The sequence below is a fragment of the Microplitis mediator genome, chromosome 3, assembly GCF_029852145.1.
Source record: "Microplitis mediator isolate UGA2020A chromosome 3, iyMicMedi2.1, whole genome shotgun sequence".
Taxonomy (NCBI): Eukaryota; Metazoa; Arthropoda; class Insecta; order Hymenoptera; family Braconidae; genus Microplitis; species Microplitis mediator.
The window spans coordinates 23303290-23328026 of NC_079971.1; the positions used below are offsets into that span (position 1 = coordinate 23303290).

Sequence of the window (24737 nt, forward strand, 5' to 3'; positions counted from 1 at the left end):
GGCTCGCAGGTCCCGATTTTATTACTATTGTTATTATTTTTAAGCCGTCGGTACCAGCGCGCCAATAAGATTACATTAATCCCCTCTACTTAATTTTACGCGATTTTATTGGCCTCGCAGTTACCGATTCAAAAGTTATGCTATCACCTCGAAAAAAAAATTTTGCCACAGTCCGACTACTCTCTAATAGTCAACTTATCGCTCCGTCATCATGCCTCCGAAAGCAAGTGGTAAAGCCGTCAAGAAGTCTGGTAAAGCCCAGAAAAACATCACCAAGAGTGACAAGAAAGGACGCAAGAAGAAGCGTAAGGAAAGTTACGCTATCTACATCTACAAAGTATTGAAACAAGTTCATCCAGACACTGGAGTCTCCAGTAAAGCCATGAGCATCATGAACAGTTTCGTCAACGACATCTTCGAGCGTATCGCTGCCGAAGCTTCAAGACTTGCGCACTACAACAAGAGGTCAACCATCACCTCCCGGGAGATCCAAACTGCAGTTCGTCTTCTGCTTCCTGGTGAATTGGCCAAGCACGCCGTCTCTGAAGGAACCAAAGCTGTCACCAAATACACCAGCTCCAAATAAATTACCTGATTCAAATCATTAAACCAAACGGCCCTTTTCAGGGCCACCAAATTTTTTAAAACGTATCTTTCTTCCAAGTTTCTATATTATCATCAATCAAATAAATTAATCTTTTATCATATCAACAGACAATACATGATTACTCATGTCATTTTTTTCATTTTCATTAGAGAGATCAAATTAATCTTCTAAGTTTACGCTGAAAAAATTTTAATGAAAATTGTGTGGAGGAAATTTTAATTTTATTATTTACTTATTTAAATAATTTGTTTTATACCCAATTAATTTAAAATTTACATAATTTTATGCCCACTATTTCAGTAACCAATTAAAAAAATACTGTGTCAACTGTAGTTATCGAGTACGCAAAAATATTCAAAGTAAAAATTTTTGATATCGAAAAATATTTCAACACTGTAAAGAATATTTACACCGCAGGCGGTGTTATTTTACTTGATCAAAACTTTCATCTGTCGCTCATTTTCTCGCTCCTTGTAATTCTTTGTAGATATTTACTTAAATTTTCACAGTGGAATTTTAACACCTACAGTGCCTCGACTTACCCTGGTCTTTTTTAACAGTGTATGTAATGTATCAGGGTATGGCGATTACTGTAAAAATAATTAAAAAAATATTTGACAAGTTTGAGTCCATTTAATTGTGATAAGTCTATTCTCGTAGCACATGTGACAATTGTGACGTTTTTTTTAAGGCAAAACAGGCGCATGGCATTCAGCCATTAAAATATTTTATCCGCTGCATCCTATAATATGAATTTAATTTTAAACAGCAAAAATACAAAATTTTCTATGATACCATCGAGCCATTTTCAACTCGAAATTTTTATACTTGAGTATCAAATATATGAAGAATCTGTAACAAAAAAGAAAGTCAGTATAGTTCAAAAAACTCGATCTATCGGTTGACCCTGCGGGCCAGCCCTAAAACTTCCCGCTATTTTCGAGCTCGAAAATACTTTTGGATGCCGTTGTTTTCGAAAAAAAAAACGGTTTTTTACCATTTTTTCTCCAACGATATCTCTCAAACGGATTGATCGATTGAGACGGTTAGGTAGCAATCGATGCGTTTTATCAAGTTCTAAAGCTGATCAAAATTTGAAATTGATTTATCGAGTCGTTTTTGAGAAATTTCAAAAAAACTACACAAAGAATTTTTTTTTAATTCTTTCGTTAACGGTTTCTCTTGAACGAATGAACCGATTTTGATGGTTGAGGTGGCATTCGACGCGGCTTATAAAGTTTAAGAGCTGATTAGATTTTGGAATTAATCCATCGAGCAAATTAAAAGTTATCAAAAAAAAACATTTTTGAAATATCTCTGAACGCACACTGTCGATTAAGCTCAAATTTTTACAGCTTTTAAATATTGACAAGCCGCGTCGAATGCCACCTTGACGATCAAAATCAGTTCATTCGTTCAAAAGATATATACAGGTATTTACATACGTACGTGCATACATAGATACATACACTCAGACATCATGTTGAAATTAGAATAACATCCGAGAACCTCAAAATGTCAAGATCTGATAGAAATTCGTTTTTCGAAAATCGGACCGAATCCAATAACTTCCCGAATTTTTGAAAATTTACAATTTTCTTAGCGGGAAGTTTAAAATGTTGTCAGCAACCATCAATATACATTCTGAAGCACATTATAAATTATCATTTTTAAAATGTTGACAACTTCCCGTGTGAAAAAAAATCGCTTCAAAAAGATTCTAAAGAAGTTCCGCATGTGGAACTTCTAAACATGAGGCAGATCAGAACTTTTTGGAACGTTAGTAATTTTTATGGTAAAAAATAGGATTTTATGAGCAAATTTAGAGTCAAAAAATGACGTTCTTGGAAATATTTTGGAATTTTATATGGACATTCCAAAAAAGTTACATAATCACCACTTTTGACCTTTTTCGGAAGCTAAAAAAGACGTTCCAAAAACATTCAAAAATGGTCCCAAAATCATTACTTTACAACCTATTACACAACTAAAATTGGCGTTCCAAAAACTTTCCAAAAAAGTCCAGAATCACCACTTTTGACTAAAATTGGCGTTCCAAAAACTTTCCAAAATCACTTCTTTTGAATTTTTTATAGAACAAAAAAAAAGTCCATAAAAAATTCCAAAAAAGTTCCAAGAACGTCATTTTTTGACTCTAAATTTGCTCATAAAAACTTATTTTTTACCATAAAAATTACTAACGTTCCAAAAAAGTTCCGCTCGAAGTTCTAATCTGTCTCATGTTTAGAAGTTCCACATGCGAAACTTTTTTGGAATCTTTTTGGAACGAATTTTTTTTACACGGGTTGTAAGTCTTTATTAAACATTTAATGAAGACATAACATTTGAAGAGTATGGGAGTAAGGATTAAATTTAAGGGTTCGTAAAACTTGAATACTTTTTCACGTTTGAAAAATTTGGTGGCCCTGAAAAGGGCCGTTTTAGTTTTTTTTTGTCAATGTATACTTGACCAAGCTGTTGTTCTCTAAATGTGAACATATATTTCTGATGTTCTTGGAGCATCGTCAAATTGAACAGTCAGTTCCAACCAAATCGTTAACGTATCATCAGGTAATTCGACTTGTACTTTAGGGCGGTCATATATCGAGAAAATATTCCGGAGATGAAGGAAATGCTTGTCCTTCAAAGAATCATGACAAAAATTAACGTCTTTCCTTTCAAAAAGAACGCGACCCCTGGTGCGGTCCTCCACGTAGCATGATACCGTAGCGAAAATGTTCCAAAGTTCTGTGCTCAAGCAAGCGAGCTTCAGTGATAACCACTCTGCAGCCTCACCATGATGGACCTCTATTCTGAAGCACCAAAGGTCGTTGATTCCAGCTACTGGTTCAAACAGGAAATCTTCGTTGTCGGTTGTACCTTCGCTGTTTACGTACAAATGTGAACTGAAGTGTTCAATAGAAAACTTCTGAGAATGTGTATACATGTTACGTTTTGCATACATTTTGACACTGGCACTTTTACTTTTCTTAATAGTTACTGATGCACTGACGGTAAACGTAAGTGAAATAATGATTTATTTTCAAAAATCGGATCCTTATATACCCAAACTATGTGACCTCTACTACCATCTTCCAACCAGTTGGTATTTAAGTTCTGTTCTAATGGTCTTTTCACTAATTACTGCCCAGGTTACTTTACCCCCCCCCTCCCATTCCTAAGAACAGACTAATTGTCCTGACACCTTAATTACAGAAGGGACAAAGTGGGCCCCTTAAAGAAAATAATTATAATATAATTATTTTTTTTTATGCATTTACTTCTTTTTAGACCCTTGATACTTTTCATTTCATTATGCTGCGTCCATTAAAATTAAAAAATGAAAAATTAGGGGCAAAGTGGGCCCTCAAAAAATTTTCGGATTTGATATGATGTATTCTTTACATGTGTAATATTTGCAAATAACTATAAAACAATTGTATTTTAATAGTATAAAAAATAATTTTAATAGTCTGCTGCGATATAACTTTAAAACGTAATTTTATTATCTTTAAGTTTCTTAATAAATTATATTTTTGTGACAGACACTTGAAATCTACGACATTTAGCGTCTATAGCCGGCAGCTAAAAATATTAGATTAGATACAGCTGGTAAAAAAGATACCTAATCGTTCTAATAGTGACGTCATCATCGGATCAAAAAATATTTTTTGGTTACATGTGCGATAGCAAACGACCAAAAAATATCGAAGTATCTTAACGAGCCATCTTGTGACAAAATTTATTATCATTTTAATTCGTGAACTTCGTTACTATAAATCCGATATGTTTGCGCATTCTTACCCCTACGCATGACATTTGGGGCAAAATGAACAAGCCCAAAATTTTGAAAAAGTGATTTTTTCATATTTTTATCGTCAAATTAAAAAAAAATTATCATAATTTCACATTTCTAGCCCTACGCATGACACCTGGGGCAAAATGGACCAGCCGAAACTTCCGCAAAAATTTTTTTTTCATATATTTCGGCCGTTTCTCTATGTGAGAGGCAAATTTGGTCACTAAAAATTTATAAAAATTAAATTTTTTCTTTTAGTTGATAAATTTTTGAAATAAAGTAAAATTATAGAATTGATTTTTTTTTTATTAAATAACAATTAGTAATTAAGGTAATCGAGAGTGAACGATTTTTTACGCTTTAAAAAATTTTTTTCGAGTAATATAAAACCAAAAATAGTTATCAAGAGAAAGAAATACATTCTTAATGATGAAAACAATTTAAAAAAAAAAAAAACGAAAAAAAAAAATTTTTTTTATCACTTTTTGAAGGGGGGCCGCTCTGCCCCACAAAAAAAAAAAAATTTTTCAGAATTTTGGCAAAATGTCCATAAATTTGTTCGAAACAGGACAAAAGTAAAGTGATCTGATGGTTAAAAGACACAAAAAATAATAATTGGCTTAGGGGGGCCGCTCTGCCCCACCCTCCCCTATATAAGAAATTTCGATAAGTTTATTATCCGTCCGATTTTATTGGCGTAAAGTAAATTTTGAGGGGCCCACTTTGTCTTCATATTTTTTGAAAATTTTAAGGGGCCTACTTTGCCCCCTTCTCCCCTATGCCCACATCATAAAGTAAGAAGACAATATAAAACATAACAATAAAACCAATGAGATTTTTTTGTGAAAAAATTACTCAAAAAATTACTAATAAATAAAAACATTATAAGCTCAGTGTTAAATTTTCAATAGAAAATGGAAATGCTGTGTTACGTTTTGGGTAATTCCCAATATTAGTTTTTAATTATTTAATAATTATTTGTATTGTCTACAAACAATGGAGACTGATCCTGGCCACAGCACCACTGTTACGTTTTGAATAATTCCCAATATTAATTTTTAATTAGTTTATAATTATTTGTATTGTCTACAAACAGTGGAGACTGATCCTAGTCACAGCACCACTGTTACGTTTTGAATAGTTCCCAAATTAATTTTTAATTACTGCACGACTCATGATGCGAAGCATCTGAGATGTGCTTTACGATCGAAAAATTTAATTTGCCTCACTTCGGCAACTATTTCAATTATTATACCCTTGTTAGTTTACGGAATTGAGATATGTTGCATACTATTTTGAAGATAATTTAATGGAGATTAGTTCCATACTTTCCAAAAATTTGCTTAGTTAAAAAATGCAGTAATTGAATTAAATTTTTGTTCTTTAAATTCTTTGAAAGATTTGTAGATCCCCTATTGCTAATGGCTAGGTAACTCAGTGTCGTTTAATTACAATTAACAAAAGAATAAAAAGGTTGTGTAACTGTATCTATATGTATCGATGTAAAATTAACATGGATGCCGATATATCTATACCTATACGATGAGAAAATAGATTCGATTTCTTCAGGTAAATGCATCAGTATGATCAGGCTAAGTGTTCAAATAAAAGGAAAATGTGTTTGGTATTGTTAGGAAAGTGGAATAAATGCAGAATTAAAATTTATTTTAAATTGTCAAAAAAATTAATGAAGAACGAGTTAAATTTTCTTAGTTTGAAACATTTGGTGGCCCTGAAAAGGGCCGTTTGGTTTGTAAATTTTAGAGATGGAGATGACTTAGGCACGTTCTCCTCGAATACGACGAGCCAACTGGATGTCCTTGGGCATGATGGTGACACGCTTGGCGTGGATGGCGCAGAGGTTGGTGTCTTCGAAGAGACCAACTAAGTAGGCTTCGCTGGCTTCCTGGAGAGCCATCACAGCTGAGCTCTGGAATCGGAGATCAGTCTTGAAATCTTGGGCGATTTCACGAACCAGACGTTGGAATGGTAGTTTACGGATGAGAAGTTCCGTGCTCTTCTGGTAGCGACGAATTTCACGAAGAGCTACTGTGCCGGGACGGTAACGATGAGGCTTCTTGACTCCTCCGGTGGCTGGCGCACTCTTACGAGCGGCTTTGGTAGCCAGTTGTTTGCGTGGAGCCTTTCCACCAGTCGACTTACGAGCGGTTTGCTTAGTACGAGCCATTGCAAGGTAGCGAGAGACTTAACGTAGCGATACGTTCAAGAGATTCAGGCGAATTAAAAAAATGGCGCCGGTTTTTGCCTTTTTGTCAACTTTCTCGCCGCGTGGCGCGTTCTGATTCGTTCATTTTTGGAAGAGGGGGATAATTTAACGAACGTTTCTGTGATTGGTTCAAATTCAAAGGTGGGAGAAAAATTCACCGATTCGTTGCAATCGAGCAGAGAGGGAAATCGTAAGAAAGTGCTTAAATACGGCTATTTTGGATTCCGAAATCACAATTTCTCCGACTCTTGTTGACTAAACGTGTTCGTACTCTTTAACTCGTGAAAATGACTGGTCGTGGTAAGGGAGGAAAAGGGTTGGGAAAAGGAGGAGCCAAGCGCCATCGTAAGGTTCTTCGTGATAACATCCAGGGAATCACTAAACCAGCGATCCGTCGTCTGGCTCGTCGTGGTGGAGTCAAGCGTATCTCTGGTCTGATCTACGAAGAGACCCGTGGAGTTCTTAAAGTCTTCCTTGAAAACGTTATCCGTGACGCCGTCACCTACACCGAGCACGCCAAGCGTAAGACCGTCACCGCCATGGACGTCGTCTACGCCCTGAAACGTCAAGGCCGTACTCTTTACGGTTTTGGAGGTTAATTTCATCATTCGACTCTGCAAATATTAAACAAACCAAACGGCCCTTTTCAGGGCCACCAAATTTTTTACACGTGAAAAATACTCAAGTTGAAATTCTTACATTACTAAACAAATAGTAATTGTTCCTTAGTATCCTAATTTTAAATTATCCACTCATTAACATTTAATTTATTCTTCTATTAAACATTATTATAAATCATCAAATTTTTTTTTGTCTCTGATATATCGCCGCTTGTTAACTGCATATCTGTATCTAATAATTAATGACTCCAGTCATCTTATCCTTCATAGAAAACATAAATGGAGTCATTACTTAATTAAATTACTAAATATCAGTAGTAATTTGACTATTTTTAGGGTTCGTTTTACAACAAAGCTGCTGAGGTCACGCCTTCTATCAGCTGTTGCAGTGATACCAACTTTTAGACGCTAAATCTCATTCTATTGTCATCAATAAATATTTGTAGTGACTTCTACTGCATTTTATATTTTATTAGACTGTAATATTTTATCTGTCACTAATTTTTCTAATATAATAACAATATCCACTGCGTTAAATTTATGAACAAATATCGAACATCTTAACGGAAATTGTCCTAACTAGGGATGACAACTTAATAAAATTATTTTTTTTAATCATTAAGGCTCACCCGCATTAAAATTTTCGAATTCTAGACTTCTATTCATTTGCAAATCATTAGATTTTTTTTCAGTTTTTGGAAAAATGCACAAGATAAATTTCCGTCATCGAGTTTCATAATTATTTAAAATGTAAGAAATCTGAAATTTAATTCGTACTGTCGGCTCTTAAGTAGACCAATAGACGACTTGATGTGTCAAGGCGGAAGTTTTATTTGAGTATTAACTTCGATTAGAAAGTGGAAACATTTTATAAGATCAGGTTCTGTTAAATCTATTAAAAAGAAATTGGAGTCTTATAATATATGAGTCATATTGACTTTTAAATTTGAGAATTGATTACGTTTTAAAAAATTTGGTTGGTCCTGAAAAGGACCGTTGGTTTTATTTTTTATATGGATCTCGAATACGTTTTGAAAAATCAGGTAGCCTCAAAAAAGCTTATTTATATATCAGGTATTTAAATCAATCAGAAATTCCTAAGAATGCTGAGTGAGAATTTACTTTTTGGCTGCTGCAGTTTTTTTAGCTGGCGCTTTTGCTGTTTTTGGTGCAGCAACTTTCTTAGGCTTGGGTGACTTGGGTTTAGTTGTTGGAGCCTTGGCAGCTTTCTTGGCTTTTGGAGAAGCAGCAGCTTTAGTTTTAGCTGGTGCTTTAGCTGCTGGTTTCTTGGCCTCAGATTTTTTAGCAGGTGCTTTTTTGGGCGATGCAGGCTTCTTGACAGCTTTGGCTTCACCGGTTGCTTTCTTGGCTGCTGGTTTTTTGGCAGCTGCAGGTTTCTTTGCAGCAGCGGGTTTCTTCGCGGCAGCTTTAGGTTTAGGTGCAGCTTTTTCAACTGGAAGTTTGAATGATCCAGATGCGCCTTTTCCTTTGGTTTGAACCAGAGTTCCCTTGATGACGGCGGCCTTGAGGAACTTCTTGATGAACGGCGCTTGCTTTTCAACGTCAACCTTGTAGTTTGCAGCGATATACTTCTTGATGGCCTGAAGAGATGATCCCCCACGTTCACCAAGAGATTTGATGGCAGCAGTGACCATGTCTGCAGCACTTGGATGAGTTGCCTTCGTTGCTGGTTTTTTGGCAGCAGCTTTTTTAGGCGAGTCGACCTTGGCCGGAGCCTTCTCTTCAACTGGAGCTGGAGATACAGATGTCTCAGTCATCTTTACGAATATTAGTTCAAGTAAAACTTTGAGTAAACCCAAGAATAGCTTCTAAAAACTGACGTTAGTAGATTGTGGCGCCACCGCCGCTGAACGCAGACCCAACCCTGTCACACGGACCATGGAGAGAGACTACTCTATTTCTCACCGGAATCATGTCAACAAATTTTACTCAACGGTGTTCGAACCTCACATTTATTTACATTTTTAAAAATATATCTCTTGGAATTTATGATAAGTAATTTTTTTTTCTGCTAACAAAATGTTTGATAATAATTTTCAAAAATTTATTTCACGGAAAAATGGATATATATCTAGTGTAATTGGCATTTTGCCAGAACACTATGGGTTCGGAAACTATGAATGCCGCTCTAATAACTTAAATTAATAATAATATATAAACATAATCATCATATATATAATTATGAAAGATACCTGGATGTTTATCGAAGTTAAAAAAAATTTCATACCAATCAAAACATACATTATTACATGTAATTTAAATATATACACTCGGGTCTTACGAACAACGATCACGTTCAATCGGTTCTTATTTTTTACTCTTTAAATTTTTATTCCCATAACAAAATTTATTAATAAACCATAAATAATATACTGTTTAAAAATTTTTGTACCAAGTAATTACGAAAAAAAATTGATACAAATTATAATTGAGTAAAATTGATAACTTATTGTCGTGCTAAGTAAATTTACATCATAGTTCATAGCGACCAGAAAATAATCTGGTGCAAAATGCAAAAATATTTCATTTTAAATTCGTAGATTTTTTAAGTTTTTTTTATCGAAGAGTTCCGAAAATTTTTTATCAAGAAAATTTTCAGAACTCGTAATCGAGTCGAAATTTGAATCGAATATTGAACTTCCTTCACATTAAAAATGTAAACTAGAACTTTTAAGGCTCGACAATAATTGAACCTTGTACTAAATCTACTTGAAGTACACAGTAAAAAAAATACCAGGGTAAGTCTATGCGGGGTAGGTGTTACAATTTTCAGTGTTAAATTTCAACACCGAACGCGGTCTTAAAATAACACCGCCGCGGATATAAATATTCTTTACCAGCGTTAAAAAAATTTCCCGGTGTTAAAATTATTTTTGGTGTTGAAAATAATTTACTATGTGAATATTTTTACGTACTCGATCACGAAAGTTAACACAGTAATTTTATTAATTAATTAAATTATTAGTAATTGAAATGTTGGGCGTAAAATTTTTTAATTTTTAAATAAATTACGTATAACATAAATAATTATTTAAATAAGTACATAGCAAAATTTAAACTTCGTCCAGAGAATATTCACTAAATTTTTATATTTTTTTATAGGGGAATAGGGGGCACCAATTTAAAACTGGTATTTTAATACTGCCAAATTACACTGCCGACATTGATGTTATTTCATTATAACACCACGCGGTGTTAAATTGAGTCCATTTTCAACACCGATTTTTTTTACAGTTCTAAATACGTAAATAAGACTTTTGTTAACCTGAAAGATAGAAAAATTATTAAGATTTCAAATAAAAAAATAAAATTATTTAAACAGCATTTTGTTGCTACTGAAAAATTTTAAGGAGCTTCAAGTCTATGTAGGGGAGGGTGGGGCAGAGCGGCCCCCCTAAGCCAATTATTACTTTCTGTGTCTTTTAACCATCAGATCACTTTACTTTTGTCCTATTTCGAACAAATTTATGGACATTTTGCCAAAATTCTGAAAAAAAAAATTTTTTTTTGTGGGGCAGAGCGGCCCCCCTCCAAAAAATGATAGAAAAATTTTTTTTTTTCGTTTTTTTTTTTTTAAATTGTTTTCATCATTAAGAATGTATTTCTTTCTCTTGAGAACTATTTTTGGTTTTAAATTACTCGAAAAAAATTTTTTAAGGTGTAATAAATCGTTCACTCTCGATTACCTTAATTACTAATTGTTATTTAATAAAAAAAAAAAACAATTCTATAGTTTTACTTTATTTCAAAAATTTATCAACTAAAAAAAAAATTTTATTTTTATAAATTTCTAGTGACCAAATTTGCCTCTTACATAGAGAAGCGGCCGAAATATATGAAAAAAAAATTTTTGCGGAAGTTTCGGCTGGTCCATTTTGCCCCAGGTGTCATGCGTAGGGCTAGAAATGTGAAATTATGATAATTTTTTTTTAATTTGACGATAAAAATATGAAAAAATCACTTTTTCAAAATTTTCGGCTTGTTCATTTTGCCCCAAATGTCATGCGCAAGGGTAAAAATGCGCAAACATATCGGATTTATAGTAATTAGTCGAGAAAAAAAAAAATTTTTTTTGGATCAAAATTTCAGGGGGGCTGCTCTGCCCCACCCTCCCCTATAAAAATTCCTCCAACTGTTAAAAATTCTAAGGACTTTCTAAATGTAAATCTTCTAAATGTTTTGGTCTTCAAGACAACTTAGAAGTAAGAATATGAAAAATAATTATCAGCAGCTGTAAAAAATTTTTAGAAACTGATCTAGATAATTTACCTAAAAAAAGTCGAGTTTTTAACAGTTGGAGGAATTTTTATTTATGGACTTGTAGCTCCTAGACAATTTTTAGTACCTACAAAATGCTGTTTAAATAATTTTATTTATATATTTTAAATATATAAATTAGGGTGGCTCATTTGAAACGACTATTTTTTTTTTTTTGGTCCATTGACGGAATATTGTTCTAGACATAAAAAAAAAATTTCCACAAAATTTGAGCCCTTAATTTTAATTTTAAGAACTCGCTAATTGAATTTGAAATTTTCCCATTCATTTAGCATGTAAAGTGGAGGTTTTTTTTTTAATTATCTATAGCTCTGCTGCATTTCACGTTTTTTTACTGTCCATAGGCAGAAGTTGTAGGGGAACCTTTATACTTCAAAAGTTCCTACAGTAAAATTTATGTGACAGGAACGGGGTCAGAGTTAAAAAATGTAAAAGTCGATTTTTAGCGATTTCTGCGTATTTTTTGAGTTTTTCGTAGAAAATATTGTAGTTACCGAAAAAAAGTAAATGACAAATTTGTAGGAAATCAAATATGCTACAAAAAAGGTCCTGTAAGCCAAGGCTGTAAAATCTGTTGTTTCTGAAATAAATTGAATTATACATATGAAAATTCAAGATATCTTTGCAGTATATGATTTGTTAAATTAAAAATTTAATTTTCATTTATTAAATGTTTTTTTTGGACATGATATTATTTTTTCATGAAAATATAACAAAAAAAAATTTATCTATATGGGGCATTCCACGCCAAATCGGACGGTTTCAAAAATTGATTTTTCCGATTTTCTTCAATTTTTGGTATTTTTTAGTACCCCTCAAAAGAGGCTTCCCGGTAAATTTTGAGATCATTTTGATTAATGGTTCGAAAAATATCGAATTTAAAAAAAAAAACCGCTCTTTTTATGGTTTTTTGATCATAACTTTCGTAATAATGGTCGAAATTCAATGTTTTTTTATTCAAAATTTTCGTTTATAGTTGGCCTTTACAGACAAAAATGCATAACAAATATACGAAATGTTTTTGATCGAGATTACGAAAGTTATGATCAAAAAACCATAAAAAGAGCGGTTTTTTTTTTTACATTCGATATTTTTCGAACCATTAATCAAAATGATCTCAAAATTTACCGGGAAGCCTCTTTTGAGGGGTACTAAAAAATACCAAAAATTGAAGAAAATCGGAAAAATCAATTTTTGAAACCGTCCGATTTGGCGTGGAATGCCCCATATAGATAAATTTTTTTTTGTTATATTTTCATGAAAAAATAATATCATGTCCAAAAAAAACATTTAATAAATGAAAATTAAATTTTTAATTTAACAAATCATATACTGCAAAGATATCTTGAATTTTCATATGTATAATTCAATTTATTTCAGAAACAACAGATTTTACAGCCTTGGCTTACAGACCTTTTTTGTAGCAAATTTGATTTCCTACAAATTTGTCATTTACTTTTTTTCGGTAACTACAATATTTTCTACCAAAAACTCAAAAAATACGCAGAAATCGCTAAAAATCGACTTTTACATTTTTTAACTCTGACCCCGTTCCTGTCACATAAATTTTACTGTAGGAACTTTTGAAGTATAAAGGTTCCCCTACAACTTCTGCCTATGGACAGTAAAAAAACGTGAAATGCAGCAGAGCTATAGATAATTAAAAAAAAAAACCTCCACTTTACATGCTAAATGAATGGGAAAATTTCAAATTCAATTAGCGAGTTCTTAAAATTAAAATTAAGGGCTCAAATTTTGTGGAAATTTTTTTTTTTATGTCTAGAACAATATTCCGTCAATGGACCAAAAAAAAAAAATAGTCGTTTCAAATGAGCCACCCTATTATAAATATTTTATTTTATTATGATTGTATATATTTCAAAAAATATAAATAAATGTGAGGTTTGAATACTCTATCTTTTACCCTCGATTCAATTTCAAAATTTGAATTTCGCGGGCACCAGCTGTCATGTCCAAAACTCCGTTAACTAACAAACTTATCCACAATTAACGACAAACACGTACACAGTCACATATATCACACCTACAAAAACATATATATATGTTTTTTGACATCATCAACATGATAATAGTCTAGCTTTATTAACATATTTATATTATATTTACACATAATTTATCCATAAACATAAAACTATAAGTTTACATCTGATCTATGACGTTTGTTATGACATCAACTCTCATATTTCTCAAACCAAACCCGCCTACATATTTTTCAAGTGTCAAAATATATATTAAAAAATTTTTACCATATAATTCCACAGCTTAAAATATATGTGAGTAATTATTTATATTAATAATTATTTTTAAACATCAATTAGATACCACTATCTCTTTCTAACAGAACTTTGTAGTGATTCATTTATTATTCATAATTATTATCATCTTTTTTTTTTTATAGATACAAAAATGATTGCTCCAGATATAGGGTCGACTAACGCAGACCGTGTAAATGTGAGAATCTCCAGTGAAAAAGCTCCGCTGATTAACGGCAGAAGTGTTTTCCGTAGACTAGGAAATTTACTGGGTATGGCCAAGTCATCTTCGAATCCTGAAACTGATGGATATGTTGAGTTCAGCAGCCTTGGGGTTGATACCACTAGGACACTTGGTACCTTTGCGGGTGTATTTAGTCCCGTAACTTTGTCTATGTTCAGTGCCTTAATTTTTATACGAATGGGTAAGACTTTATTACTGTTCGTTTGTTTAAATGCTCAGAGTTTTACCCGGTAGTCTGCCCTGGTGGAAATTTTTCTGACTTTTCTCTGAAAAAAAAATTTATGTTATATCATTATTATATGTTATATTTATATTATGATATAATTATTTATTTATACAGGATATATTGTGGGTAATGCTGGATTACTTGTTACATTGACGCAGTTCTTGATAGCTTATGGTATTTTACTATTTACGGTAGCATCTGTGTGTGCTATATCAACGAATGGAGCTGTTGAAGGAGGTGGAGCATACTGTATCCTTTTATAAAGCACGATTTATTTATTTATTTATTTACGCCAAGCGGCATCAGAGATAAAAAACTCTAAATAATATTTACTCATATTCTTTTTCGGGGCTTTGAATTAAAATTCTGACTGAACTATTGACAACACAACAAAAAAGCACAGAAGCAATTTTGTAGAAAATTGAATTCTGTACAAAAAAGATTCTCACTAATTTTCATGCAAATTCAATAGTTTACACAGAATATTAATTTAAAACAAAAAGTCAAAATTTCTAAACAATATTTGCTCATATTTTTTCCCGCTGCTTTGAATTAAAATTCTGAGTTAACTATTGACAATACAACAAAAGTGCACAGGTACAATTTTGTAGGAAATTTAATTTTCTACAAAAAAGATCCTTACTAATTTTTATGAAAATTCAATAGTTTACACAGGATATTAATTTAAAACAAAAAGTCGAAATTTCTGAACAATATTTGCTCATATTTTTTCCCGCTGCTTTGAATTAAAATTCTGACTTAATTATTGACAATACAACAAAAATGCACAGAAGCAATTTTGTAGGAAATTTAATTTTCTACAAAAAAGGTCCCTACTAATTTTCATGTAAATTCAATAGTTTACACAAAATATTAATTTAAAACAAAAAATATAAATTTCTAAACAATATTTGCTCATATTTTTTCCCGCTGCTTTGAATTAAAATTCTGACTTAACTATTGACAATACAACAAAAGTGCACAGGTACAATTTTGTAGAAAATTTAATTCTCTACAAAAAAGATCCTTGCTAATTTTTATGAAAATTCAATAGTTTACACAGAATATTAATTTAAACTAAAAAGTCAAAATTTCTAAACAATATTTGCTCATATTTTTTCCCGCTGCTTTGAATTAAAATTCTGACTTAACTATTGACAACACAACAAAAGTGCACAGAAGCAATTTTGTAGGAAATTTAATTCTCTACAAAAAAGGTCTTCAGTAATTTTCATGTAAATTCAATAGTTTACACAAAATATTAATTTAAAACAAAAAATATAAATTTCTAAACAATATTTGCTCATATTTTTTCCCGCTGCTTTGAATTAAAATTCTGACTTAATTATTGACAATACAACAAAAATGCACAGAAGCAATTTTGTAGGAAATTTAATTTTCTACAAAAAAGGTCCCTACTAATTTTCATGTCAATTCAATAGTTTACACAAAATATTAATTTAAAACAAAAAATATAAATTTCTAAACAATATTTACTCATATTTTTTCCCGCTGTTTTGAATTAAAATTCTGACTTAACTATTGACAATACAACAAAAGTGCACAGAGGCAATTTTGTAGAAAATTTAATTCTCTACAAAAAAGATCCTTGCTAATTTTTATGAAAATTCAATAGTTTACACAGAATATTAATTTAAACTAAAAAGTCAAAATTTCTAAACAATATTTGCTCATATTTTTTCCCGTTGCTTTGAATTAAAATTCTGACTTAACTATTGACAACACAACAAAAGTGCACAGAAGCAATTTTGTAGGAAATTTAATTCTCTACAAAAAAGGTCTTCAGTAATTTTCATGTAAATTCAATAGTTTACACAAAATATTAATTTAAAACAAAAAATATAAATTTCTAAACAATATTTACTCATATTTTTTCCCGCTGTTTTGAATTTAAATTCTGAGTTAAATATTGACAATACAACAAAAGTGCACAGAAGCAATTTTGTAGGAAATTTAATTCTCTACGAAAAAGATCCTCATTAATTTTCATGTAAATTCAATAGTTTACACAGAATATTAATTTAAACTAAAAAGTCAAAATTTCTAAACAATATTTACTCATATTTTTATCCGCTACTTTGAATTCAAATTTTGACTTAATTATTGACAACACAACAAAAGTGCACAGAGGCAATTTTGTAGGAAATTTAATTTTCTACAAAAAAGATCCTCATTAATTTTCATGTAAATTCAATAGTTTACACAGAATATTAATTTAAACTAAAAAGTCAAAATTTCTAAACAATATTTACTCATATTTTTTTCCCGCTGTTTTGAATTAAAATTCTGACTGAACTATTCCAAATACAACAAAAGTGCACAGGAACAATTTTGTAGGAAATTTAATTCTCTACAAAAAAGGTATCAACAATTTTTTACCTAACTCGAATAGTTCACACAGAATTTAAATTTAAAGCCCGCGGTAATAAAATTAAAAATTCTTTAACACAAATATCAGTTATGATCAGCCGTACCCTGGGTCCAGAATTCGGTGGTTCAATAGGAACATTATTTTTCATGGCGAACATAGTGTCAAGTGCTCTGTGCATCTCAGGATGCGCTGAAGGAATAGTAGAAAACTTTGGACCAAACGGTTACTTAGTCGGCACAGCATCAGTCTTCCCCGACGGTCGTTGGTGGCGATTTCTCTACTGCACAGTCCTGAACACCTCGAGCCTACTGGTCTGTTTAATTGGCGCCTCGATGTTTGCAAAAACCAGCGTAGCGATTCTCGCAACAGTCTGCATCTGTCTGGGTAGCGTAGTCCTCAGTTTCCTGATCCAGGAGCCCATGGAGGTCCCGATTCCCGACGGGAACACTCTAGTTAAAAACATAACCGAGCAATTAAACGCAACATACACCGGCCTGCGAGGATCAACTCTACGAGATAACTTGTATTCAAACTACAGCGCTGACTATTCCAGCGACGGACGCATGTCAGACTTCGCCAGTGTCTTCGGTGTCCTCTTCAGTGGAGTCACCGGGATAATGGCCGGCGCGAACATGTCAGGAGAACTTAAAAACCCAAGTATCAACATACCCCGCGGTACTTTATCAGCAGTTTTGTTTACATTCATTTGCTACATCGTTCTTTCAATTCTAGCCGCAGCGACATCCAGTCGTTTTCTTCTCCAGAATAATTTTATATTCATGATGCCCATAAATTTATGGCCGCCATTCGTCGCCGTGGGCATACTGACAGCGACATTCAGCGCTGGCCTAAGCAATTTAATAGGATCCAGTCGCGTCCTTGAAGCTCTCGCCAAAGACAATATATTTGGATCAGGATTAAATTTTATTTGCCGCGGAACCTGGAAAGGCAACCCCGTGGCCGCGGTATTTACATCCTGGTGTCTCGTACAAATAATTTTATTAATCGGATCTCTAAATACTATCGCGCAAATAAACTCCGTCCTATTTTTACTGAGTTACTTGGCGACCAATCTCGCCTGCTTGGGACTTGAATTAGCAAGTGCTCCTAATTTCCGGCCGACCTTTACATACTTTACTTGGCACACCGCGACGATTGGTCTGCTGGGTACTCTGATAATGATGTTCGTCATAAACAGTATTTACGCATCAATAAGTATTATAGTTTGTTTAATTTTAATAATTGTACTGCATTTATTTTCCCCAAGTAAAAATTCCGGGTGGGGCAGCATCTCCCAGGCGCTGATTTTCCATCAAGTGAGAAAGTATCTGCTGATGCTGGACTCACGCAAAGACCACGTCAAGTTTTGGCGACCGCAGATGTTACTGATGGTATCGTCACCAAGATCTGCATGTCCGTTAATTGATTTCATAAATGATTTGAAAAAGGGCGGGCTGTTTGTTATCGGTCACGTCAAAGTCGGCGACTTCAATCAGACTGGACAGAAAGTAGATCCGACGTTGGATGAATATCCGCAGTGGCTGAGTCTCGTTGACCATCTCAAGGTCAAGGCATTCGTTGAACTGACGATCACTAAAACGGTACGCGAGGGCCTGCAACATTTAATCCGCATTTCCGGTATGGGTGCTATGAAACCAAATACTATAATCCTAGGATTTTATGATGACGAAATGCCTCGAGATTTTTTCCACGAGTCAAAGTACGCGACGGCGATGTTCGATGACGTCAATAGCGGCGTCAATGGGGGAGGAGTTACGTTCCCGCTGAGACAAGGCGACGATAAAATCGTCGACGCTCATCAGTACGTGGGCATGTGCATTGACGTGCTGAGGATGAAGAAGAATTTGTGCCTCTGCAGGCATTTTTCGAGTTTAGATAAAATGACGATAAGCAAAAATTCACATGTTGAGTACATCGATGTGTGGCCGGTTAATTTCTTCCAGCCGAGTGACCAGGATCCGTTCGACACGACGTCGCTGTTCATGCTGCAGTTGGCCTGTATTATCAATATGGTGCGTGGGTGGAACAACTTGAATCTGCGGGTGTTTTATTGCGAGATGTCTGACAATTCTGCGAGTCTGAGTATCACTGAGTCTCAAGGGTCGACGAGCATCGAGTTCCCACGGGCGTCGACGGAGTATCGTTTGAGAAAATTGTTGAATATGCTGAGAATAAGCGCGACGATACAGAAAATTCCGGGACTGGGTAACCAGTTCGCGGGACTTAAGGGAAGGCCGATTATTGAGACGGGGAGTTTTGACTCGCAGGATGCGCCCCATGAGTTGAGTAACTTATCCAGGACTTATATACTGGGGGTAAATCAGATGATTCGGGAGAATTCGGCTAAGACGGCTGCTACTTTTCTGTATCTTCCGCAACCGCCGGTCACTAATAATTGGAATCAAGACGATTTATTTAAACAGTATCTGCAAGTTCTTACTGAACTTACGGCTGATTTGCCGCCTACTATTCTTGTTCATGGGCTCAATGCCGTCACATCGACAACTTTATAATTAAATTATTATTTATGGATTTTATTTTGAGTAAACTGCTGGCTTTTAAATGATTTTTATTCGTTTAAGAGGAAAAGGGTCTGAGATACAAAAAAAAAGCATATTTTTGTGATTTTTTTTTCAGAGTACGTTCGTTATTAAAATTCTTAAAATTTGTGACATTATTAAGCATCATTCCAAGAATATTCTGCTAAATTTTCGGAAAAAAATATTGAAAAATAAGCCAGTGGTAGTGGGGAGAGACGAGTCACTTAAAAAAAAGTCTCCATGCCGTAGGCAGGATAACTCATGACTGCCTCATCTGAAATAAAAAAACCAAAAAGATTTCTTTAGTACATACGTTTATCTTGGATTTGAACGAAGGAATAAACAAAATATTCATTTTTGAATTTTTGGTAAAGGTGCAATAAAAAAACTCTGATTTTTCCCAAAAATTGCTCCTTTTGTTTAATTAAAAAATAAGTAGTTATTGAAAAAAAAATCTTTCGTTCAAATGAAAGATAAACTTGTGTACTAAAGAAATCTTTTGATTTTTTTATTTCAGATGAGGCAGTCATGAGTTATCCTGCCTACGGCATGGAGACTTTTTTTAAGTGACTCGTCTCTCCCCACTACCACTGGCTTATTTTTCAATATTTTTTTCCGAAAATTTAGGAGAGTATTCTTAGAATGTCGCTTAATAATGTCACAAATTTTAAAAATTTTCTAAAGAACGTACTCTGAAAAAAAAAATCACAAAATATCTTTTTTTTGTATCTCAGACCTCCTTCTTCATATAAAATAATTTTGTTTTCCGGTTTTGGTGTTGGAATAATTAACAATTGCTGTCTCATTGATAGAGTATTGATTGAAAAGTATTTTAAATGCTGACGAATCGCTGTAGGAATAATTAGTTTATATTTTACGATCATTATAAGATTTAAATTCAAAGTGATTTTATTTATTGTGGCGACTTAGGCAGACTTTTATTGGAAACTTAAGACTAGACTTTGGTTTCAACTCGAAAACTTAATCAAGACTTCCTTGATATCGTAATCGAGATTAAATTTAAATTTTATCTACATGTTCAAAATTATACTTGACAAAAATATAACAAATTTTTAAATTTATTTATTTTATTTTCATAGATAATAAAAAAAAATAAATGAATTTACGTTACCGTACAATAGACTCGTGGTGAGAATAAAAAAATCTACTCATCATTCCAAAGCGAGCAGTTTCTCGTTGCATATAAATTTAAAAACATGGGAATCATAAATTAATATAAATTTTTTTTTTAAAGATTATTTATTATACACTCGATTTAATACTGTGATAAAAGTTATAAAATAAAAAAATCTCTTTTTTTTTATACATCGGAATAGTGTAATTTTTATACAGTATTTTAACACTATACATAAATATATGTCAATATATAATATAATATAATAAATCTATTATACTTTTAATGAATAAAAAACAATTGTGATGTTTCTTTTATAAAAATTTGAAAAATGTCTTAACTAAATTTTATACTCCGTGTATATATATAAATATTGATAGCAATGTGCATTAACCGCCAGCGGATAAATTAAAATATTTAAATACAACAATTATAAACTCTATATGTCTATATATTATTAACAAATAAATAACTTGGTCGTTTACGTATTTGCTAGGAAGCAATTGACTATAAAATAAATTTAAATACTTGAGTCCCCAAGAATAATATAAATTTACTGAGGACGGACTTATCACGGTACTCTATCGCGCCTCCAATTGCGGCATCAGCGACACGATGTAAAAATAATTATATAAAAAATATTTATCAAGGATGTAAATTCAGGCACTCGTCAGATTTCGACACTCGAAGCTTTGAATTAACGACATTATTTCTACTACTGTTTCTCATTTCCGTGTAATCAGACGTCGACTTTTTCAGAACTCCCTCGTCGTCTAACACATCCGTGGAACGGATTCTCACGCCAACGTAGTCCATAATCTCAACCAACTTGTCCGAGTATTCGGTATGACCCGAAATTAGACCACTGAGATCAACATTCGTCACCCGGGGACACTTTATCGCAGCGAGACCAGCGACCCCAGTGCTCATAGACAGCGTGCGGTACAAGAATCTGAGCAGCCAATCGGCGTTGCAGTAACCGTTGATCATTTTACCCGCGACAACTCGCGAACACTTTTCCCACTGACTAGATTTGTCAGTGACCGGGGCCCCGAGCATGATCGCGTCCTGGATAATTCCTTCTGCGTGTCCGACATCAGCGAGTTCTCTGAGACAGTAGAAAATTACCCGAGCACCCAGACTGTATCCGATCAGAGTGACCGGTCGCTTGCCGTGTTGTCTAGACAGCAGAACATGGGCAAGATGTTTCCCGACCTCAGAGCTCCGGCGGCAGCAAACGGACCACGGGTTGTCTATTACCGAAGCGATTGATAGCAAAGCAGCTGGCCAAGCGATCGCGCTCATTATTCCCGAGAGTATCGTGTACTTGAGAGCCTCCTGGGTGGCAAAAGACACCGCCATGCTCAGGATGTACTCCAGTGCTTGTCCCAACTCGACTAAGTACTTGGTTTCGTATCGCAGCGCGTATTGCTCCCGCGAAACCGCCAAACATCTCCAGGGTTTTATGATATTGTTGGCATCCTGGCTCTTCAACCATCCGGTGACGGCAATCGCGACGTGCAGCTGATGATCGGTCTCGCAAAAACGCGACAATGGCTCGAAGCTGAACTCCTCTACTTTTCCTACGCGTTTGTTCATTTTGTAACCCGCCAGTCCGGCACCGGCTACTCCGAATATTGAGCCAATGATGGCAACCCCGGCTGTGCTTGTCAAGACCGCAGCACTGGCACCTCCTAGAAGGGTACCGACTCCCACACCGATGAATGGAGCCGCTAGTCCACCGGTTAGTCCTATCAGTGTCCCTCCAGCGACGGTCGCTATTCCTATTGACGTGTAACGTTTTATTTTTCGTATTTTGTCACGTCTTTTTGCTGCATTGTCTTCTTCCCTGTTGATCAAATGATTATTGGTGATAAATTTGTTTTAAAAATTTAATGGTATCTATGCGCGAACTATGATCCTGAAGTTAGCAGACATTTAAAAATTTTTGAATTTTCGTATTTCAACAAATCAATTGCAAAAAAATAAAATAAAAATATGCACATGTAGAAAATTTTAAAAACTACAGGTGCAATTTTTTGAAATATTTTTTTTTTATGTTTTATCGTCTAAAAAAAATCTAAAAATTATTAGACGTCTGCTAACTTCAGTATCATGCGCGAACTAGATACAAATAATTTTAGAAATTTTATCCTGGAGAGATTTTGTCCAGAGAAATAAAGATTTTACGAGTCTCAAAAATTTAAAAATATATGAAGCCGTGAAATTGCAGTTACCAAGTAATTTATCATTAATTAACTTACTCCGTACTATCATTAACATCTTTGCTCAATAATTCCACTAATGAATGCTCGTATAGTTCTATCAAATCAAACGGAACGTTCAATAATTCTGCTAATCGACGCGCTAATACTCTTTGTCTTGCGTCATATTCACCTGCAATTCAAATTTATTCATTACAAATATAATTTTGCTAAACATCTACGTCATTCTACATTTATACCTGATGCTATTCCTGGAATCGTTATTGCAATTTATTATAATTATTATTATTAATTATTTTATTTAAATTTAAATTTAAAAAAAAATCCTAGGATTTTTTTACAACTCACCGCTTTGTACAGCAAAAAGTACCGCGTCCTGGACAATAAGAATGGACTTTTTATGTAAATTTGGTTCTTGAAGCAAAAGTTCAATGTAAGGCTCGACAACATGTCCAGACTTTCCGTCAATCAGGACCAGCATCACCGACTCAACTTTTTCAGGAGCATTCAGATGCTTGCACATTTCTTTTATATATTTTTTGTTGAACTCCTGGTTCCATTCACCCGGGAATAATTCCGATAGACATATCGAGCATATTGATAAGTACGCATACGTACCGCTCTCTGATATATCTAAGTGATTTTCTATTAAATTTATTTCAAGAAATAATTAATTAGACACTGAATTTAGTTGACGTCCAATAATTTTTCGATTTAAGTATTTAATTTTTAGATAAATTATAGAAAAAAAAAATATTCCGAAAAATTGCACCTGTAGTTTTTTTAATTTTCTACATGTGCATTTTTTTAGTTTTTTTTTTTTTTGTAATTAATCAGTTGAAAAAAAAATTTTTTAATTTTTAAATGTCTGCTGACTTCTGAATCAAAATTAATTATTTTAAATTTCTTACGTTTCTGTATACGATCCATTGTTGAAATAAATTTTTCATATATTTATATATACATATGTTGATTGTCATACGATTTATTTATACACGAGGTTATATTATTGAATTTTACTACGTATTTATCACTATTATTTTAGTTGGTAAAAAAAATTTTGTTTTTGATGATAAGAAAAATTTTTATTTTTTGGAGTTAAATTATTTTATATTTTGGTCGGTTTTTTTTTTTTTGTAAATATATCAAATATATGAACTATTCTAGGAAGACACTGTTTATATTTTATATGAATATATATATATTATATATACATATATTTGTATATATATATGTACTTATTACGTAGAGAATGGGCGGGGGTGGGAAATAAAATGAGCCTCGGGGGTAAAATGAGTCATTTCAAATTTTTTGTAAAATAAAATTACAAGGGGCAAGATGGGTCTCGAAGTTTTTTTTTCTGTATGTCGACATGAACTTGATGGGGTGATTCGGGCCACTCAAATCTACTTACAAAAAAATTTTGTAAATCAGAAACAAAAAAACTGAATACTGGGGTAATTTAGTCTCATATATTTTAAAATCATTCTTATATATTTATATTGAGAATTATTTATTATGCAGAAAAAGAGCGGGGCGGGAAAAAATGAGCCTCTGAGGTAAAATGGGTCATCTAAAAATTTTTATAAAATACAATTACAAGGGGTCAGATGGGTCTAGAAGTTTTTTTTTCAACTGTCAGGTTAATATAAAATTGATGGGGTAATTTGGGCCACTCAAGATTAATTTCAAAAAATTTGAAACAAAATTTTTAGATTGGAAACAAAAAAAGTGGAAACTGGGCTAATTTAGTCTCATATATTTTAAAATCATTCTTATATATTTATATTGACATTTATGTATATATTTATTACGCAGAAAAAGGGCGAGCGGGAAAAAATGAGCCTCTGAGGTAAAATGGGTCATCTAAAAATTTTTATAAAATAAAATTACAAGGAGTCAGATGGGTCTAGAAGTTTTTTTTTCAACTGTCAGGTTGATATAAAATTGATGGGGTAATTTGGACCACTCAAGATTAATTTCTAAAAATTGAACCAAAACTTTTAGATTAGAAACAAAAAAAGTGGAAACTGGGGTAATTTAGTCTCATATATTTTAAAATCACAGAAATTTATATTGATATATATTTATTACGCAGAGAAAGGACGGGCGGGAAACAAAATCAGCCT

The 24737-nt window shown here is 33.2% G+C and overlaps 6 protein-coding genes across 7 annotated transcripts; 3 read left to right on the forward strand and 3 right to left on the reverse strand.

Moving 5' to 3' along the window:
• The first annotated feature begins 182 nt into the window (after positions 1 to 182).
• LOC130664722 (histone H2B-like) lies at positions 183 to 827 on the forward strand. The gene has a single exon (XM_057464794.1). The coding sequence runs from the start codon at positions 212 to 214 to the stop codon at positions 584 to 586; it is 375 nt and encodes a 124-aa protein (XP_057320777.1). The 5' UTR covers positions 183 to 211; the 3' UTR covers positions 587 to 827.
• A 4630-nt stretch (positions 828 to 5457) lies between these two features.
• On the reverse strand, positions 5458 to 6913 carry LOC130664747 (histone H3). The gene has a single exon (XM_057464827.1). The coding sequence runs from the start codon at positions 6592 to 6594 to the stop codon at positions 6184 to 6186; it is 411 nt and encodes a 136-aa protein (XP_057320810.1). The 5' UTR covers positions 6595 to 6913; the 3' UTR covers positions 5458 to 6183.
• LOC130664748 (histone H4) lies at positions 6889 to 7881 on the forward strand. The gene has a single exon (XM_057464828.1). The coding sequence runs from the start codon at positions 6921 to 6923 to the stop codon at positions 7230 to 7232; it is 312 nt and encodes a 103-aa protein (XP_057320811.1). The 5' UTR covers positions 6889 to 6920; the 3' UTR covers positions 7233 to 7881.
• On the reverse strand, positions 7580 to 9074 carry LOC130664749 (histone H1-like). The gene has a single exon (XM_057464829.1). It carries the CDS (start codon positions 9029 to 9031, stop codon positions 8372 to 8374), a length of 660 nt encoding a protein of 219 aa, XP_057320812.1. The 5' UTR covers positions 9032 to 9074; the 3' UTR covers positions 7580 to 8371.
• A 4545-nt stretch (positions 9075 to 13619) lies between these two features.
• LOC130664531 (solute carrier family 12 member 9) lies at positions 13620 to 19688 on the forward strand. The gene is made up of 4 exons (XM_057464474.1): positions 13620 to 13846; positions 13972 to 14250; positions 14410 to 14544; positions 16775 to 19688. Exons 2-4 carry the CDS (start codon positions 13980 to 13982, stop codon positions 19219 to 19221), a joined length of 2853 nt encoding a protein of 950 aa, XP_057320457.1. The 5' UTR covers positions 13620 to 13846; positions 13972 to 13979; the 3' UTR covers positions 19222 to 19688.
• An 825-nt stretch (positions 19689 to 20513) lies between these two features.
• Positions 20514 to 23779, reverse strand: LOC130664532 (transmembrane and coiled-coil domain-containing protein 4-like). Of its 2 annotated transcripts, XM_057464475.1 has the most exons (5): positions 23520 to 23779; positions 22957 to 23253; positions 22848 to 22859; positions 22648 to 22780; positions 20514 to 22232 (listed from the first exon to the last, which is right to left on the reverse strand). In XM_057464475.1, the coding sequence occupies exons 1-5, from the start codon at positions 23536 to 23538 to the stop codon at positions 21029 to 21031; spliced, it is 1665 nt and encodes a 554-aa protein (XP_057320458.1). In that variant the 5' UTR covers positions 23539 to 23779; the 3' UTR covers positions 20514 to 21028. The 2 variants fall into 2 exon arrangements, with proteins under 2 accessions (XP_057320458.1, XP_057320459.1); XM_057464476.1 differs by lacking the exon at positions 22848 to 22859 and having other exon boundaries at positions 20515 to 22232; positions 23520 to 23777.
• Positions 23780 to 24737: the final 958 nt, after the last annotated feature.